Raw genomic sequence first — 20,256 nt, forward strand, 5'->3', positions numbered from 1 at the left:
CCAGTTTTAGCTTCTCTACACTGGCTTCCTGTCGCCTACAGGATCCAATTTAAACTTTGACTTTTTGTTTTTAAGTCACTTAACGCCCGAGCTCTTCTTACCTGTCTGAGCTCCTCTCTGTTTATGCTCCAGGAAAAAACATGAGGTCTAGCTCAAAATGAATGCTGTCCATCCCACGGACTAATCTCAAATCTCGTGGCGATGGAGCCTTCTCTGTGGCAGGTCCCAGAGTCTGGAATAATCTCCCCCTAAATATTAGAACTGCACAAACACTTGATCACTTTAAATCACTACTAAAGACACATTTTTATGCCCTGGCTTTTAACACACTATGACCCAAGCATTTTGGTCTTATTTGAAATAGTTTTAGTTATTGTTTTAATTCTTTTATTGTCCTATCATTGTTTTATATTGTTATTAATGTATTACATTGTTGCTTTTTAATGCCATTTTTATATTGTTAAGCACTTTGTGCAACATTGGCTGTTTGAAATGTGCTATAGAAATAAACTTGACCTTGACCTAGTCTCGTAGGTGCTGATTTCTCTTCCTAATGCTTCACACTAGGCTGTGAAACCAAGCTAGAAGCCTCCACCTGATGAAGCCAACACAGCCGCAACCCAACTGTTTCTTAAACATGGTAGTGTCATGAAATTCAAAGGATTATCTATTTTTTAAATTAAAATAGCATATGTTCTTAGTTTAAATATTATATATGGTTTCTGTCCTAAAATTTCATACTATTTACTTGATGACTTAAAAAGATGTAAGGGCTCAAAAAGGGCTGTATTGGAAACAATATGCATAATAAAAAGACCAAATCAACTTTACGCATTGATTTGTAATTAATTAATTTGTTGAGGTACCTCTGAAAGGGGACGGCACAGTAGCACATTTTACGTGGTTTTGTTAACTATACAGTTATTGAACAGAAATGAGCCAAATGTCAGGGGATTGGGTGTTTTTTACACTTTCAGTGTTTTGGTCCTAACACTAAATTCTATCCCGTGACTTCCATATTCCATCTGGACTGTAGGATATCCTGATAAATCAAATATTTCTCTTTGTTTGGCTGGATCCAGTGGATCTGTCATTCCCTCTGTGGTTACTGCCAACCCCACAGCTTGATGCTGCCACCACCATGCTCCACCTGTGTCATAGTGTTAGACAAACGATGTGCAATGCCTATTTTCTTTTCATGATACCTGTCTTCGTGCGTTTTCTTTAATTGTTCATTTGAAATGTAAAACAACAAAAATAAAAAAAAGTGCAAAGCAGTGAGAAAGACACCAGTGACCCCTGCAGGACTGTTCAGGAAAAACATGCTAGACAGTCTTAGACAGTCTCCCCCTTTGATTTGGTTTTAGTTAAATTCGTTCACATTTTTAATTTGTGCTTTTTGGGGGTTTTTTTTTTCACACAAAGAGGAAATAACATAACTGTTAATTTGTATATTACACACACCCATCATATATATATATATATATATATATATATATATATATATATATATATATATATATATATATATATATATATATATATGTGTGTGTGTGTGTGTGTGTGTGTGTGTGTGTGTGTGTGTGTGTGTATATTTTAAAAAAATACTGGTTATCATATGTATACAGTGCTGCAGAAACTGCACCTCACGCCCCTTTCTTCTCCCTCATCTGAGTTGGAGATGCATTTGTACATCTGTATGATGACAATAAAGGCACTCTATTCTATTCTATTCTAATCTATTCTATTGGCGATGAATACATTTGCACTAAAATATGAACAATAAACACGAATATTTAGAGGAAGTGATGGTTTTCGGTAACATGGCAGCCGTATGTTCAAGACTGTGACCAAAGGAAAGCCGTGTTTACAAAGAGGAACCCGGCGACTCCGGTCAACAGGTTTCGCAGTCTGCTTGAACGCACCAAAACCTGCTTTCGTCATCACGCACAGTCACGTAACCCATTCGTCCAATCAGGTGAGAAGCTAAGAGAAGCTCAGGAAAGAAGCCGATGATATGGCAGCTTTGAGAGCGCCCAAGTAGAACTTCGTGTTATCACAACACTTTGAGAGGATACCAGGGCGCGTGCTCGACATGATTTACTTAATACTCGTTTCCGCGGTTTTCGGTGCAGTCGTTACTCTGATAGTACAGTTCCTGCTAATATACCGGAGAAGCCCTGAGCCCGTAGGCAGGACAGTGCAGTATGTCAAAGTAGTGCCCGGTAACGCGCTGAAGGATTACTTTAATAGCCATCATGCCGAAGCAGGCCAGCAGCAGGACAGCACGACATGTACCGCATCTAAGCAGCCAGAGGCCGCCTCTACGCGGCAGCAGGAGGCAGCCGTCACCGGCGGCGGCCCGAAACAACAGCCGCCACCGCCTTCCCAAAGCGAGCCCATCGATGCAGGAAAAGCCGAAACGTGCCATTTCCTAAACGCTATCTTTCTGTTCCTATTCCGGGAGCTCAGAGACACTCCCGTCGTCAGACACTGGCTCACCAAAAAGATTAAGGTGGAGTTTGAGGAGCTGCTGCAGACCAAGACAGCTGGTCGGCTCCTGGAGGGACTCAGCCTGAAAGATTTCTCTCTCGGGAATTCGCTGCCGGTTTTTAAAACCGCCAAACTCATGAAGCCGGTGCACCTGAACGAGGACGGGATGCCCGAAGAGCTCAACTTCGAGGTGGACATCGAGTACAATGGCGGCTTCCACCTCGCCATCGACGTCGAGCTGGTGTTCGGAAAGTCGGCTTACCTGTTCGTTAAGATGCGGCGCGTGGTGGGCAGGCTGAGGCTGCAGTTCACGCGCGTGCCCTTCTCCCACTGGTCCTTCTCCTTCCTCGAGGATCCACTGGTGGATTTTGAGGTGAAGTCCCAGTTTGAAGGGAGGCCACTGCCTCAGCTCACCTCCATCATAGTCAACCAGCTGAAACGGGTCATCAAGAAGAAACACACCTTACCCAACTACAAAATCAGGTACGGTCCAGCGGAGTAGAGTGTGCTGAGCATGTGAGCCATGAGATGTTAAAGGACCAAACTAAGAAATCAAACACCTGGGGAGAGCCCCCACACCCCAAACTCCCACAACCAGACAACAACAAAGAGCTGTTAAATGACCAAAAACACAAAGCAAAGGCTCAGTTATAGAGAGTGGTCACAAAACACACAAATGAACCCACTGAGACACAATATTATGACTCGAAAGATATAAAGTAATCAGGGAAACTCACAGAATGACAGTGAACATGCAGGTGGGCAGACGTGCTGTGGGTTACTGTCTGCACACCCGGGCAACAAGTCCGTCCATGGCTCAGTAGCTTAGAAATGAATGTTTGTGCTGTCAGACCTTTCAGACTCTTGAAGAGTTAACTTTGTGTAGTATTGTTTATTTGCTGAGCTCATGCTTTGAATGATACTTTCTTTCCAGTTCTTCTTTTAAGCAGTGAGAAAGTTTCAGCTCTGTTCAAGAGAGGAACTGTTCCCCTTTTCTTTATTACGTGTAGCAAGTAAAGTTTTATATACACTGTTCAAGAACAAAGGTTAAAAAGTGCTTCATGATCCAAAAGTAGATGGAAAATAAAGCTTAAAGCAAGCTTGCACAGGTGGGTCCTAAGCTTCTCTTTAAAGGTGTCAGTCAGGCTGCCACAGACCATTATTTTGATAGTCGACTAATCAGATCACCGTCCAGCTTCTTGCACCAGCAGCATCTGCTCTGTCATGAGCTTACAGCTTGAAGTGTTTAAGGTGCTCACTAAACATAAAGACAAGATGATAGTTGATTAAACTTTAATGAAATTTGCAGATTGTCTCGGTGGAGTTTAGTAAACTCAGTCTGTTGTTGTCAAATATAACAGGACACTGGAATAATTCTGTTTAATGTAAAACTGTAACTTTAATCTCAGCCAAACCGATTCTCTCAGGAACAAATCAAACCCTGAAAAAGTCAAACAATAACGTTTTTAAGTTATCTTACTCAGAGGTCCCCAACCCCCGGGCCTCGGACCGGTACCGGTCTGTGAGTCGTTTGGTACCAGGCCGTGAGAGTTGAGGCTCAGGTGTGAAATGTATAGTTTTCAGGGTTTTTATTGGTTTTCAGCGTTATTTTGTTATCATTTTTATCATTAACTCGGTTTTCCTGGGTCTTTTCACGTGTGTTATGAATAAATCTTCTTTTTCGGTACCGGTACTAGTTTTATTTTGTTGTATTTATCCACGACACCTTAAAGGCCGGTCCGTGAAAATATTGTCGGGCATAAACCGGTCCGTGGCGCAAAAAAGGTTGGAGACCGCTGCTCTAAGTGACTTATAAATCATGTTGAACCTGAGTAGCGAAAGACGGCGCTGGGTTTGAAAACGATGTGACCTCAGAGACCCAATAGTTCTGACTTGCTCCCTCTCAAGAACAAAAGTAAACCTACAGCACACCTGAATATTTGACCTCAACCCTTGTACTTGGCGCGCGTGTCCGTGGCGCGCGTGTCCGTGGCGCGCGTGTCCGTGGCGCGCGTGTTCTGCTGTCTCTCCTCAGCTTCAGCGTGTAGTACAGAGGCAGGTCCCATAACATCAGACCTGCTGATGACAGCTTGTTGGATCACTGTAAAGGTGTCTCAGATGTCCCCTCTCGCTCGTCCTCCACACATGAGTTTTCCACAGTTTGCATTAATGACAGGACGTTAAACTGAAAGTGTTTCCTGCAGAGTGCAGGCAGATGTGTCCGTAGCGTCTCTGCAGGTGTTCACATTGCTGACAGCTGGTCAGCTGTGATTGGAGCCCTCACTGAAGTAGTTTTTTTGTGGTAGATTTTTTTGTGCTGCTTTCTAGAAAAACTCCGACTGTGTCACAGTAACAGAGTGAGGTGATCATCTCTTGAGCATATGGAGGTCCCTGCAGGCCAGCGTCTGTAGCTTTAGCATTGCTTCAGCGCCTGCACTGACACTCTGGCCTCACGGAGCTAACGCTGCTCTTCTGCTAACGTGCTTATCGCTCCAAATTTCATTAATATAGGACTCAACGTCGATCATCTCGGGACTGGTGCGCTGTTAACCAGAGTTTCTGACCCGGGAGTTTAGATCAGGGGTGGGGGGGTCCAGGCTGGAGAGCCACTGTCCTGCAGCTTCCTGGGTCACCACACCTGAACCACATGATGGGTTCATTACCAGGGGACACGCTGAGGACGTCATTTAGCATTTTAAGGAGCTGTGTTGGATCATCATCGAGGCCTGGAGCTCCCATCCCGATTTAGACGGATCTGAATGTAGATGTTATCCTAGCCATCGTTACCATGGAAACATGAGACTTCCTGCCAGGTCTGAACTGGTTCCTTTTGAGCCCATATTCCAGCTTCAGTCTGAGAAGCAGATGTTCTGTATCATCACAGCAGCAGAGGAGCATTTTCTTCTTCTAGTTATAGTCGCTGACTGTAAACGTGCACACAGCCAGCTCTACGTGAAGCTCCGCCTTCGTGTGAGTGAAGCTCCTGCATCTGAACTGCTGTCCCTCTTGAATCGTTGCCACCTGCATCTGTTGCATGCACTGCTCCTGGGTGGAAGCATCTGCATTGGTTTGGCACGTTCACTCGCATTTGGGAGCCAAATTCTTCGCTGGAAGTTTCTCCCACTACGTGAGTCACATTTCAGATCCTTTCCTCCCACTTGGAGCTTCTATAACTTCTGTTTTCAGTGTTAATAACAAATCATGTTGTTTGTAAGGATGGTTTAATCGTCCTCATAAATGTTGGTACCAAACTCCAGACGAAGGATGCTGTGACATCAAGTCATTTTCATTTTGACAACAGACTTTTCCAAAATCCTGACTGCCCCAGGTTCCACTTTTAACCTGATTTTATTAGCTATAATTTGTCCTCACCTTCTGACACGAGCATTGTTAGGCCAAGGCTGTGAGTCTGTGCTTGGCCTCAGCTATGAGCAGCGAGGCAGTTGGCTGCTCGGCCTCCAGTGTCTTGCCCCATGGAGGGTGCTGCTCCTGGCTTCGCTCATCTTGCAGCTGAGTCTGAGTGACTGCTGCCGTGGTGTTGGTTGGTTTCAGTGATGGTCACAGCAGGTATTGTGTGTAATGCTGCATTTACACCTTCAGAGGAGGCTTCTGACCGTGGTAATGAGCCACAGAGGGTCCCAGCTTAGCTGTCATCCTGTTAAACCTTAACATTAGCATGAGGACGGGGAAGCTACAAACAGATGAGCTTTATTAGCCTGAGAGAAACAACAGCTCTGCATTATCAAAAATCCTCATGGACACTTTGTCCTGATGAAACAGTGGAAGCTTTGTACAGGTGAGCTCGTTGTCGTGTTTGTGTTGGGTGCATGATAGAGTCAGGACGGGACGCGCTCGGTCACGGAGGCTCTGCAGCACCGTTTAGTTTACAGTGACAGGAGCAGAAGAAAGCGGAGCGACTGTGTCATTGAGAAAGAGAAACTCGGGTCAGTGGTTCGTAATTTCACTGCGGCTTCTTATCAAGTCAGAGCAGACGTGGTAGGTAGCTGCTGCTGATGGGCGTGTCTGCAGTCCAGCTGTCAGACTGACAACATTAACCATGTCTGATGAAGGCGGGGCTTGTTCCACTGAGCGATGTGCTGGAGCGTAGCGGTGACTCTCACAGCAGCACGATTTCCTCTTTGCTCTCTTGGACCTACTTGACTGCTGTGAGTCCTTACAGGTGTGTGCGTGCGTGTGCATGTGTGGGTGCGTGTGCATGTGTGGGTGCGTGTGCATGTGTGCATGTGTGTGCATGTGTGGGTGCGTGTGCATGTGTGTATGTGTGTGCATGTGTGTGCATGTGTGGGTGCGTGTGCATGTGTGCATGTGTGTGCATGTGTGCACCAACTTTGCTTACAGCTGATCTTGAATCAAGAATAAGGTCCTATCCATGTGTGTATCCAGTGTATCTAATAACACTGTAAAGGTTGCACAGTAGTGTTTGAGTGCGTTGCAGCTACGCTGAGCTTGCAGTGATGCCCATGAGGCATTTCTCCAGCTGCAGTCCCAGACTGTGAGCTGACCACGATGTCATCACAGCATCAGCCTGTGCGTACAGTCCCGGTGTGTCTTACACCGCGTTACTTTCCACAAGCGTGGTTCATGGATTCCTCGGCTAAATGGAAAACATAAACAACAACCCCTCATTTCTCTTTTTTTGGTTAATATGCAAATACTCCTTTTTGTCTCTCTGTGGGTTCGTCAGCCGGACTTCAGTCATAGCAGAGCTCTTACAATGTTAACATTCCTCAGTGTTGTTTGAAGGTTTGTGTTGGGTCTGTGTTTCCACGTCCCGCTGGTGTACAGACTTCTTCTCGTGAAGGAGAAACAAAGCAACAGCGGTCGATCGATTTACTTGCACAAGGGAGGCGTCGTCGGTATCTCAGGAACGCACTTCGATCCTACCACAAAATGACCCCGACTGCAGCCTCGCTCGCTGCCTTTTATTGGAAAACCCCGTTTCAATAAACAATCGTTTACATGAGTACCTGCCCTCGTAAAACCCCCTTTGGTTACAAAGACAAGGCACTGTGTGTGTGTGTGTGTGTGTGTGTGTGTGTGTGTGTGCACTAGGGCTGGGTTTTTATTATCGATTTATCGATTAAATCGATTCTGGCTTGGATAACGTGAAATCGATTCAATTAAATCCTGAATCGATTTTTTAATATAAATTTATTTTGCCCAGAATCTCTCGTGGTTGTTGAAATTTTGTGAGATTTCACCAAACAGCTAAGACAGTAAATGAGAGCAGGAACACGGATTCTGCACACAGACGTAAACACACAGCGCGACCCGCGGATCAGAATCAGTGAGATGTGACTTTCTCACAGTCGGGGCTGAAAGCCGACAGCTTGCTGATTCTGATGTGTCGGCGGGTCGAGCTTTGTGTTCACGTCCTTTATGCGCTGATCATAAAGCTGTTAGTTTGATGTCTCTCCAAACAATATTGACAGAACCAGCAGAAAAAGAAGATCCAAACTAGCTTCACATAAACATCGTCATAAATTCACTCTGACTTTTTAAAATTATGCAAAATGCAAAACGCCGTGTCTCTAATAAAACCTCTGTAACTTCAGAGGTAACGTTCATGTGTTGATTAACGGTTTTCTTTTGTTTTTGATCGACTGCAGAATATTTTTATAAAATCCAGAACAGGAAAATCACCTTCATGTGTTTCTGTTTTATCTTCAGCTGCTTTGACACAAAGGCCTCTGCTGTGACGCTCACACCTTTGATAAAGTCTTGCGTGTGTCAGCTTCCTTTTTATAGATACAAAAATATGTAAATGTACTGATCTGAATTACAATATTTCTGACTGTCAAAATCTCCCAGATTGAAATGGAATTAAATCGAATCGTGGATCGAATCGATTCGAGACCTTGTGAATTGGAATTGAATCGATTCTAGAAATCAGTGATGATACTCAGCCCTAGTGTGCACGTGTAAGCATGTGTGTGCACGTGTAAGCATGTGTGTGCACGTGTAAGCATGTGTGCAAGAGTGTGTGTGTAGGTGAGAGTGTGTGTGTGTCATGGGGGTGCGTTTGTGTGACTTCCTGATCACAACTGTTTCTAACAACACCCAGTGTATGGTTCAATCCCTGGTTCAGCACACAACACAGTGGAGCCATAAAAAGGGCAGGAAGCCTCCAAACATCAAACAAACCTTCACATGGGACGTGCCTGTGATAAAACACCATTAGGGTGGTCAAACAGATCATTACTGGAATATTAATCAATACTGATGAAAGATGCAGCAGCGCAGACAGAACGGCCCACAGCGTGTGGAGGAACTGTGGAGAAAGCAGCCAAACAGATGGAGTTCAGGCCTGAAGAGCCACGCTGAGGATGCTCCATCAGCCTCTGTCACCACCTCTACAGGATTAAACAGGTCTGTTTTAAAGTGCAGGGCTGACTAGTTCAGTATTTCACACCGTCTGTTTTCAGCACAACTACTTTGTCCATGTTTCATGTTTCCATGAGTTGTGATTTACTGTTGAGTTGTTTGCTGGCTCTAACATCAGTTCTGGCTTCATCTCTAATAAATGAGGGTCGTTCATTACACGAAGCTCCTTTCAGCGCCTGCTGTGATTTGGCTCAATATCAATGAAAGCAAACTGAATGAACTGAGCTCATGTAAACAACCAAGTGTATGCACAGAGCAGCAGAGCATCACGTATCAGGACATGCTGGGACGACTTTACTGTTTTCTCCGCAGAGTTGGGCGTGCTGGGCGTGCTGGGCGTGCTGGGCGTGCTGGGCGTGCTGGGCGTGCTGGGCGTGCTGGGCGTGCTGTGGCGTGCTGTGGCGTGCTGTGGTGGCATCAGAGATGTTCATGCTACACAGGTCTTCTCAGTGGGTCTTTGTTTCCTCTTTCACCTGCACATTGAATTTGTTCAGCCGCTGACACACTGCTGAGTGCGGAGGAGAGTGCTGCAGCTAAAGCATGCGAGCTTGCATCACCACAGTCGTGCAGAGCGTGATGATGATGTAATGAAGACTGGACTCTGGGATTTGCACAGATGGGAGCCAAATGTGTGTTGCAGCTTTAGCCCAGCCATCATGCAGCTCTCCCTGCAAACTGTTACATCACTAATGCATTAAGCAGTGAATAAATGACTGTCACAGTGAAACGTGGTTTGAGGCTAACAGCTGCTTCTCCAGAGAGTCGGTCATCCTGCTGATGTGCACCCTGAGCCCAGCACATGGTCAGCTCTTCACCTGCTGGCTCTGGGTTGGTCTGAGCTCAGAGCGTCTGTGCAGACACACGGTGTCACAGCATCAGTGTTTCAGGCTGTTTGTTTTCATTCACCAAAGCAGATTTAATCTGACGCTGTCAGTTTTTAAAAAGCCTTCTAACACATAGAAACATATACAATCTAAAAACAATGTTTACTGTTTTCACCTGTGGTTTCTCTCTGTTTCCCTCCCACCACTGTGGTTTTATTTAAATAAAGTGTTTTTTACTGAACACAGCTGCTGCTGTTCTTTCTTTGAGTAAATGAATCGCTGCTGCATTTGCTTGCAGCTGAAGGAGGCGCCATTAAAACAGTTATTTGACTGCTTCTGTTAGCAAGCAGGTACGTCCAACGTAAACCGTCCAGCTTCTTGCACCAGCAGCATCTGCTCTATCATGAGCTTACAGCTGGAAGTGTTTAAGGTGCTCACTAAAAATAAAGACAAGATGATAGTTGATTAAACTTTAATGAAATTTGCAGATTGTCTCGGTGCAGTTGAATAAAGTCAGTCTGTTCTTGTCAAATATAACAGGACACTGGAATAATTCTGTTTGATCAGTTTGACGTTTGTGTAAAACTGTAACTTTAATCTCAGCCAAACCGATTCACTCAGGAACAAATCAAACCCTGAAAAAGTCAAACAATAACGTTTTTAAGTTATCTTACTCAGAGGTCCCCAACCCCCGGGCCTCGGACCGGTCCGTGAGTCGTTTGGTACCGGGCCGTGAGAGTTGAGGCTCAGGTGTGAAATGTATAGTTTTCAGGGTTTTTATCGGTTTTCAGCGTTATTTTGTTATCGTTTTTATCATTAACTCGGTTTTCCTGGGTCTTTTCACGTCTGTTATGAATAAATCTTCTTTTTTTTGGTACCGGTACTAGTTTTATTTTGTTGTATTTATCCGCGACACCTTAAAGGCCGGTCCGTGAAAATATTGTCGGGCATAAACCGGTCCGTGGCGCAAAAAAGGTTGGAGACCGCTGCTCTAAGTGACTCATTGTAGCGTTTGACCCGATAAACATACGCTGGGGCGATTATTTTGACAGCAAAACTTTTTATTTAGAGATGTGGGTTTATTCACAGCCACTCCCGCTCTCTGCAGCTGTCACGTCCGCTCCCCCTCCGACTGTCACTGTCAACATAAAAAGACACACAATCAATGTCGGAACCCAGCACACCTGTCGACCCCGCCCCTGCGCCGCCCCGGGAGCTCACTGTGTCACCCCTCCTCTGCAGCTGGCCAGAGACCACACCCACGCCACACTCATATATCATGTTGAACCTGAGTAGCGAAAGACGGCGCTGGGTTTGAAAATGATGTGTCGGGAGTTCGCTGTTCTCGTCGGCTCGAGTGACCTCGAGCTCCCGGTCAGCTATCGAGCTGGTGGGTAACAGACGTCTCCGAAAACATCGGAGCGCTTTTGCAAATATGCGATGTCTTGATAAACTGAGCAGATATTTGAAGTTTACTCAGCTACATTCATGCCTGAAAATATCTTAAAGGTTTATTTTGTGACCCAGAAAGAATAAAAGTGACATTAAAACTAAGTAGCTGCCGCCATTGTTGGAAACTGCAGTTGTCTGGGCCACGCTATGAATTCTGGGATATGGTGGGTCACGAAGGACACGCCCGACCCATCCCTCAAATCTGGGGAAATGAAGGACGCATTTTTGTTGGCCGCATTTGGAGGAGTGTACACATTTGGACAGCCTTCATCGCTGTAACGTAATCGGCCTACAAATGCAGAATGTGGACACAGATGTCACTCCCCGATCCGTACCGCGCATGTGCAGGTCGTCTTCTTCTTCTGTTCGTTTAATGGCAGTTTAGTGTACGAGGATACCGCCACCTGCTGACCGAGCGAATGAACCCTATTGTAAACTGAACAAATCCTGTTTGTGTGTGCGTGTTCAATTTGATGTAGTGATAGTCGAGTGTGTTCATGCTTGTCTGTGTGGAGAGGATTGGTTGGAATAGTGATGATGATGTCACTGTCAGTTATCAGTAAACACCTGGCATGAATTTGTTTGTATTCGGACGTCTCCCTTGTTTAAATGTCCCGGCAGTCGAAAAGGAGGCAGAGCTGTGGAGAAATGCTAACTGGGCGCTAACTGTCGCAATGTTGGCAGAGAGAGGAAGTGACGTAAGATTTTCACATGCGTGGTTTCGCGGTGCGTTTCTCAGCATGTTTGGAGATTTGTGAGGACTATGCTACTGCACTGGTGCGACCATCAGTGACTTATGGGACAAAGTGCCCGTCCCCACGAGTTTGAAGACGTTTAGTGTCAGGGTTACAGTCAGGTTAGGCGTTCATTTCAATGTTTGGGGAAAGCGTTCTGTAGATGCTCCACTAACATATGAAACACAGGATGGTAAAGAGCCTGTGAGCCTCAGCTTGATGAACACTCGTCTCACACTTTTCTGTTTGCTGATCTGCAGAACTTAGCAAAGTCTGGCTGCGTGGTAACATCACGTTATCTGTGTTTCAGAGCTTTCAGCAAACGTTAAAGACTCTTCATGAATATAATGCTTCCACATGTATTTACAGTCACTGATGTGGGCGTTGGAAACGAAGCCAAGCCTTCCTGCGGTGTTATAACCTTACGTCCAATGAAATGACTCTCATGTCCTCTGTACATGACCTGCAGCTCACAGGTAACCAGTTAACAGGTAACCAGCTAACAGGGAACCAGTTAACAGGTAACCAGTGGACCATTTAGGAGCGTTAAAGCTACATGTTTCCCTGGGGCTGGAGGGAAAACAGTCAGGGCCAATCTGGGACTTTGTTGGGTGGATGTAAATTCTTTGCTTTGTCTGTCGTGTTTGGTACGCTGCACGCTGTTTTAGGTATGTAGCATCATTTATATGCATGTCAGTTTTATTTTGAAACTTCTGTTGCTGCTTTTCCCATCTGGTGTTTCTGTACAAGCCAACTATGGGGTCTGGTAGTTACTGCTGATGTCCTGTTGCTGGACTTACTGTAAGTCTGTAGTCTGCATCTGGTGGGGCTGTGCGACGTGACCAAACTCTCCCACAATAAGACATTTATCTTCCCATTAATGATATGAATCACAAAACTGCATTTTCTGTAAATCCTGTGACTCTCGAGCGACTCGACCTGTGTGAAGTGTTTTCACCGATGCATCTTTGTCTCAACAACATTAACATGAATGCAACACATGGGAAACAATTGCCACCATAAAAATTGATATTTTGTTTTTAGATTACGTCGGCTCCACGGAGTCTGCCTCGTCCTTCTGGATGTTCATCCTCTACCTCTGTAGGAAGCGTGAACATGAACAGATCTGGGGTTGTAGTCGGGAATCAGATGTTTTAGCTGGTTTCTCTCCAGGTGAAGCACAGCTCCCCTCGGTGTAGTAGCTGCTTATAAAACAGGCTCCCTCAAGCTTAAAGTGATCAATGACTTTTAACAGCATCCACTCAAAATGAACTTGTACTCCTCAGTGAGCATTTGTCATCAATGCTGAGCTGATGACCCGAGCATGAGACGGTACACTGTGCTTGCTGCCTCTGAAGCAGTACCTTCCTTTCAGCGCCTCTCTGTCTGTCGCTAGCAGAGCTAGTTTTCAGCTACGAGCCCGACAGGAACCCGGCGTGTTAGCCGGAGGTCCCTTTAGCACGGCTCGGAGCGGCGGACCAGGCCGAGGTCTGAGCACAAACATGAGGCTGTGTTCAGTGACACCAGCTCATGTGCATACTTATGTCTGCATTTTGTTTTGTTAAAGCCGAACACGGTGATAGCAGCAGTGCTGCCACGTGTCTGCACAGACTGAGGCCAATGTGTTTGTTCGTTCAATGTTTGCAGTCTCATCAGACAATATTTAAAATAAAGAAAAACACTTCATTTTTGGAAATATTTGTGGATGTTTCTTTTTTGTTTTTTGTACTACTTGGATACTTAAGCCGGCCAAGTAAGTTGAGACTGAGTCTGTTTGCTTCATCTTTTCCTTGGTGTGTTTCAGCGGACACACCAATGAGCTGGCCGTTGGTTTGCACACCAATCGATGTGGCGTTGCTATATTTGCTCTTGAGTTACTTTGTTTCTAATATGATCGTATGTAGAAGCTCCGAGAACCTGCGGCAGATATTAAATAGTGCATTTAAAATAAGACTCGTAGGAACACTTCTCATAACTGCAACCTTTCACACCATTCAAGTTGGTGTGGTATGCATTTAGCTAGTGTAGTGGTTACACTGCTCTGGAGGTGCACGTCGGGTTACGCTGTAGGTTGAAATAAGTTTGCAGTTACAGTGTGGACGTAGATTTCCTGCAGAATTCACTCAGCAAAGGGAAAAATCTGCTGCATAGCCGTACTGATATGGACTGGGTGTAAGGAAGGCAAGGATGGATCCATCAAACTACAGGCTGACTTCAAAGACACCACAATAATCAGGTCGGTTCATTTCAGTGCAACAGCTCACAGTGGTACTCGGTAGTTTGTACGGCGCCCACATGTATGCTCCAAAGGTGTTCTGTTGGATTCATGACAGGCGAGCGTGGGCGCAAGTCGGCGAACCCAGAACCTTCATACTCTCGCCACATGAGGCTGGGCGTTGTCGTGCACCAGGAGGAACCCCGGATGGAGACGGAGGATCCAAGGATTTCATACCGATGAGAGTTATTCCATTACAGAGTCGCAGGCGCCCGTTTGTGGAAGCTGCCACAGTGAGATGGACCACGCTGTATGTCTGGGGAATGGCGGTGTGTAGTACTTAAAAGATGGAGGAGAAGCATGTTCACATGCCCAGTCTGTTTTATCATCTGTGAACACTTTCCCCCTAACCACAGAAGCAACAAAGCAAAGGGAACCAACACGTCTAACACATCAGCAGCTGCTTACACCGGCAGAAGCACAAGAGCTGACCAACAGAAAGCTTAAAAGTGTCAACAACTCACCTCAGTATCACAGACAGGTGAGCTTCACTGACTCACAGACTTGTAACTTTCACAGTTTTACAGCCTCGTCCACAGAAAATCGATGTGGACGCTCACTGAGAGCCAACGCTCACCACAGAGGAACGGTGGCTACAGCTGTTTGTCCTGCAGCAGCCACCGTAGCTAGGATTACACACTGCAACCTGCAGATCTGCTGACATCCTGCAGTGAGACTGTGCACATTGTAACTAAGCGTTTGTGCAGCGTGCTTAGCCTGCAGCACACTTTCATTTCAGAGCCTTGTTTGTGTGTCTGCAGAGGCCAAAACAGGTGCTGATATTTACAACCAGATGTCATTGTCATTACTCGTGTTGTTTCTACATTTTGTTACAATTTAAAAACACAGTATGGTACAAAAATCCCTGATACATATTTATGTGTGAGCTACAGCAGGCCTGCGCACCGATTGTCCACGTTGGAGTACGAGTCGAGGACAGGAAGCCTGCGGTGGTGCACACGCTGAACATCTGCTCGTTTGTCTTTGCACAGCCCCTCCCAGATGTGCACAGACTTCTAACAAGTATTACCAATCAGCTTAGCCCAACGCTGTATCATAACTGGTGTCACACTAAAGTCTCGTTGTTCCTGTCATAACGATATGAACGAGCAGAAAGAGCATTCTCTGTTCACTGAGTGGAAGCTGAAACATGCACTACTTTAACCCATTAAAGTTCACGTTTAAGGAGGATGTGAATGTGTGTCCTCTGTCAGGATGCAGCTAACTGAACGTGTGCTGTCTTTGTTCCAGGTACAAGCCCTTCTTTCCTTTCCAAGTGCAGCCTCTGCACGGCTCAGCCTGTGATCTGGATCTGTCAGTGCACGACAGCCGGCTGGTAGAAGGACGGCTCAAAGTCAGCCTCATTGAATGCAGCAGGTGAGACGCTTCATCTGTTTGTAGCTTGTCACACAGCAACTTTCATCTATAGTTGTATAACTGGGTCCCTGTACAAAAGTACATTAAAATACTAAGACAGGAAATGAATCACAGCAGAACTTAAATACATGTTGGTAACTTTCAACGTGGCCATTCGTGTCATGTTAGTAACACCAGCCTGCATTAAAATCTTTAGCTGATTTTATGATTTTGATTATTAAAAAGGGGAGCAGGGTGGAGCCGTGATTAGTGCTGGAGCCTGAGTTTGAGTCCACCACCAGGCCGGGGTGTTCTCCCTATGTTTGGCTTCCTCCCACAGTCTAAAGACGTGCACATAGTGGGGCTAATAGTTGTCTGAGAGAGCCTTAATACGACACCACAGGTGTGGATCAGATCATGTTGGACAGTTACTCTGTCTAAAGTCTGTGCCAGGCCACATGTGAGTGTTCTCTTACTGGCTGCACTCAGTCCTGACTGTAGGCTATCACAGTAGAGTGTGTACTGTAGCTGGTGCTGAATAGCATCATCTCTGTTACAGTGGCAGCTGCCTTCGCATCTTCAGACTCTTTAACAATGGCAGCATGATGGTGCAGTTGCCTCCTGGCTTTGAATCCACCATTTGTTGGGACTCTGTGGGGAGTTTGCATGACCTCCACGGGGTTCTTCCCGGGGGTTCTCCGGCATCCTCCCACCATACAAAGACATGCCCTTAGTGCGGTTAGATTAAATGGTTGTTTCTGTGACAGTCTGTTAGGGCTGCCACAAACGATTACTTTGATAGTCGACTAGTCACCGATTATTTTTGCGATTAGTCGACTAATCAGATCATCATCCATTGGACGTAAAACTACAGCTTATTGCACCAGCAGCATCTGCTCTTATATAACTATCATTAGCTTACAGCTTTAAGTGTGTAAGGTATGTGCTAACTTAAAATAAAGACAAGATGATAGTTTATTAAATTTTAATGACATTTGCAGATTGTTTTGGTGAAGTTTAATAAACTCCTTGCTATCTAAAATATAACAGGACACCGGAGTAAATTCTCCAGCATCTCACACTTCTGATAATCAGCTGTCTGCTTGACGTTTATTCAGCTGTGTAAAAACTATAACTTTAATCTCAGCCAAACCGATTTGCTCAGGAACAAATAAAATACTGAAAAAAGCCAAACAATAACATTTTTAAGTTATCTAAGTGACTTATATATCATGTTTAACCTGAGTAGTGAAAGACGGCGGTGGGTTTGAAAACGATTAGCTGGGAGTCCGGTGTTCTCACGGCTCTAGTTAGCCTAGCCCCCGGCTAGCTATCGAGCTAGTGGCTAACAGACGTCTCCGAAAACGTCGGAGCGCTTTTGAAAATATGTGGTGTCTTGATAAACTGAGCAGATATTTGAGGTTTACACAGCTACATTCTCGCCTGAAAATATGTTAAACGTTTATTTTGTGACCCAGAAAGAATAATAAGAGTAATATTAAAACTAACTAGCTGCCGCCATTGTTGGAAACTGAGCTGGGCTGCGCTATGAATTCTGGGACACAGCTTCTTCTTCTTCGGGGTTTAACGGCAGCTGGCATCCTTGTACATGCAGTGCTGCCATCTTCTGTTTCAGTCCGTTATTACACTCTTAAATCCTACTACTTATTCCTGCGTCTTTTGGGATCTTACAAAGCTTCAAACGACACATCGACTATTAAATCAGTCGTCGACGATTTTAATAGTCGACGTAATCGTGGCAGCCCTACAGTCTGGCGACCTGTCCACGGCGTGACCCCGTGGAAGTGGGAGAGAAGAGTTTTTCTTTTTTTCCAGATGACCCTACTTGCTAAGGTCACGTAATCAAAGAGCTACATAATGTTATGCTATCGAAATAAAAACGATACATTTAATGCTATGTTGGCCTACACCCTACCCACCATCACTGCGTGCACACTGGGAATGTGTTATTCCAAAGGGAAGCACTACACCTGCTTGTTATGGTGTCATATTTGGCCTGTGTGTACTTCAGCTTGTACATTAGTCCATGATGTTGGACAGAGGCGTCTCCTTTCAGAGACAAACACGCCCTCCTCTGTCCAAGGTTGGTAGTGTATATTGGAGCCGTTAGCCTCGGCTGGCTCTGACTGACAGCTCTGTCCTTTGTTAGCTCGTGTCCTCGATGTTTGTGTGTTTCTTTCATGCTTTGTGTTTCACAGGCCACCAAATGACTGGATCTTATTACTAAATCACATTTTAAATATGTAGTGTCCCTTTCTGTACTACAAAGTGCATCTGACTGAATATCAGATGGTTAAGAGAGCTGTCCAGTGGAGCTAAGCATCCACTGGTTTGTGCGTCTGTTAAGTCCAGACTGGGTCTGCAGAGGCTCTCGATGACTTGGTTTACTGGAACATAAGATGTGATTTTTCTGCTTCAACTGTTTTATTTTGTTACAGACTTTAAAGACACAAAGATTTGTATAAACTTGTAACAGTTGCTTTACAGCCACAGAGTGATTCTCCTCTGGGGCAGAGCAGGTACTGATGCAAAGGTTGGTGGTTCCCCAGCCTGCCTGCCAAATATTGCAACATGTTAACCCCAGGTTGCTCTCTGATATGAATGTGTGTGAAAGCTAGTTAGTGAGTACTTAACAGTGAATGTGGCCTGTTGTATAGAGCGCTCTGTGAGAATGAGTCCATTTACCATTCCCTCTGTCCTTTTCACACAGAGGCTTACTGTGGTGGGAGGAGCTGCTTGTAGAGTAGGAATGTTTACAGGTTACAGTCGGTGGTGAGAAGTCAGATGATGATGATGATGATGACCTGTGTGTTTGCTGGTTTTGCTAAAACACACGAGTGACTGGCTCTCAAACATAAAACCACGAATCAACCATACTCCCACTGACACGCAGGTCTGAACCTGCTTTTTAAATGTGTCTGATCTAAACCAGTCGAGTCACTGGCGTCCCAGAAGCCCCTGCAGCGGGCCGGTCTGGCCCATTGGATGGCTTTGCATTGTGTTTGGCACCAGAAACCATTTAGATTCAACTTTGATTAAGATCAACTTCCTCACAGGACTGCACGGCACTGATCAACAACAAGTCCCTGTGCTGATGATAACATGTTACAGTAAATGTTCTCATGACTGACAGTAAAGCACATCACATGAGCCTTCACGTTGTCCTGCAGCTCACCTGTGCTGACCGCACGCTGACCTCTGACCCACGAGCAGTCCAACGCAGTGCTTGCTCAGGAACTTTAAGGCGACACGATGTGTAAACGCTACACTCAGACATGTCGTGTTGTGTGGTTCTTTACATATTTGGCCCAAACTCTTTTCCAGTGTGGTGAGCTACCAACACTCAGACACTTAGATGTGACGTCACTGCGATCTCTGAATGTAGTTCCTGTCTGTGTTTTTGTCGGGGCTCTGCAGACTCTTCATCCTGGGCTCCTACGACAGAGAAACCTACGTCCACTGCACCCTGGAGCTGAGCAGCCACCAGTGGAAGGAGAAGGCTCGCAGCTCCATCAAAAAGGTAAAGGAAGCTCGTTTAGTCTCCATTTCTGTCAGACATGATGTTATAATACAGGACGGTGATGTCAGTAATGCATACAGGGGTCAAAGTAAACTGAACACAGAACTTTCTACATATGCTGTTGATATAAAACTCTCACCAGGTGTCAGTAACAGCCCACCCAGTCCACTCATCACACCACAGATGTGTAATACTGAGAAACGACGCGTGTCCTGGTTATTCCCAATGACAGGACAGGTCGAGGTCGTTTCTAACGCACAGAGCTTCTCTGGTGTCTTTCATCAACGTTTTAGAAAATCAACAGTGCCTGATCCGAGCCAGGAGAGGGCGCTGCTGCACAGCTCTACATGAGCGCCGCCGGCTGCATCGAGGCCGTTTGATGAACCGTTGCAGGTTTCTGGTCACATAAGCAGTTATATTTGCGTTGGTAACAATCCAGTGTGACTGCTGAGCGTTACGGTTTCCAGACATCCGTCAGCTGAGTTTCAGAACGACGCTTTTCCATTAGACTGATCGGTAATGCACAGATTATTTAGCAGGTGCTGCTTATTGGACACCTTGTCATAGTGACAGTAATGCAGGCTCATTTTGATTTCGGCCGGCTGATGAGATTGTCCCATTGTTGACATTTTACAGGGCAGAGAAAATGTTCAGGTCCCCGCGGCAAACCTTTTCTAATTGCTGCAATTTAGAGATATTACGGTTATCACATCCGGCTTGTTTGGATGTGACTAATGAGCGTTTTTAGAGGGAAATGTCAGACTTAATTTGTGCTCTGGCTCCAGCCTGATGCCCGTGTACCTGCCACACACTCCTGGATGACATTTGCGATGCCTCAAAAGATGATTTCTATTGTGGTGAACAGTAATTGGCCTGTACTGTTTTCTCATGTGGTGTTTAATGACTTTGGGAGAGTTGCACTGTCGTCCAGCAGGGGGCATTAAAATATCAGCACCAGGCGTTTCTTTCATTCAGCGTTTACGCGACAGGATCAGAGCGTCAGGTTTGTACCGCTGAGGTTCAGCGTTAGCTTTTTATTTGTCTCTCTGTGAGATCTAACATGACGTGTGTCTTCATGGTTATAAGTAACAGTAAAAAGAGTATGCCATTATTTCTCAGATGATTACATCAGAAGCTCGTCAGCGCCACAAACACAATCAACAGGTTGAATGTGTA

The 20,256-nt window shown here is 45.5% G+C and overlaps 1 protein-coding gene across 1 annotated transcript in view; it reads left to right on the top strand.

Annotated features, from left to right (window-relative positions):
* Window positions 1–1,985: 1,985 nt before the first annotated feature.
* Window positions 1,986–20,256, top strand: part of pdzd8 (PDZ domain containing 8) — a 42,807-nt gene continuing 24,536 nt past the window's right edge. Inside the window, exons 1-3 of the mRNA XM_006807069.2 lie at window positions 1,986–2,976; window positions 15,435–15,560; window positions 18,978–19,080. Coding sequence (XP_006807132.2) covers window positions 2,096–2,976; window positions 15,435–15,560; window positions 18,978–19,080 — 1,110 coding nt within the window. The 5' untranslated portion in view covers window positions 1,986–2,095. The remainder of the gene's footprint in view (window positions 2,977–15,434; window positions 15,561–18,977; window positions 19,081–20,256) is intronic.

This window comes from Neolamprologus brichardi, unplaced genomic scaffold, assembly GCF_056152115.1.
Source record: "Neolamprologus brichardi isolate AB-2024 unplaced genomic scaffold, ASM5615211v1 NODE_ptg000032l+_length_1147064_cov_1, whole genome shotgun sequence".
Classification (NCBI taxonomy): domain Eukaryota; kingdom Metazoa; phylum Chordata; class Actinopteri; order Cichliformes; family Cichlidae; genus Neolamprologus; species Neolamprologus brichardi.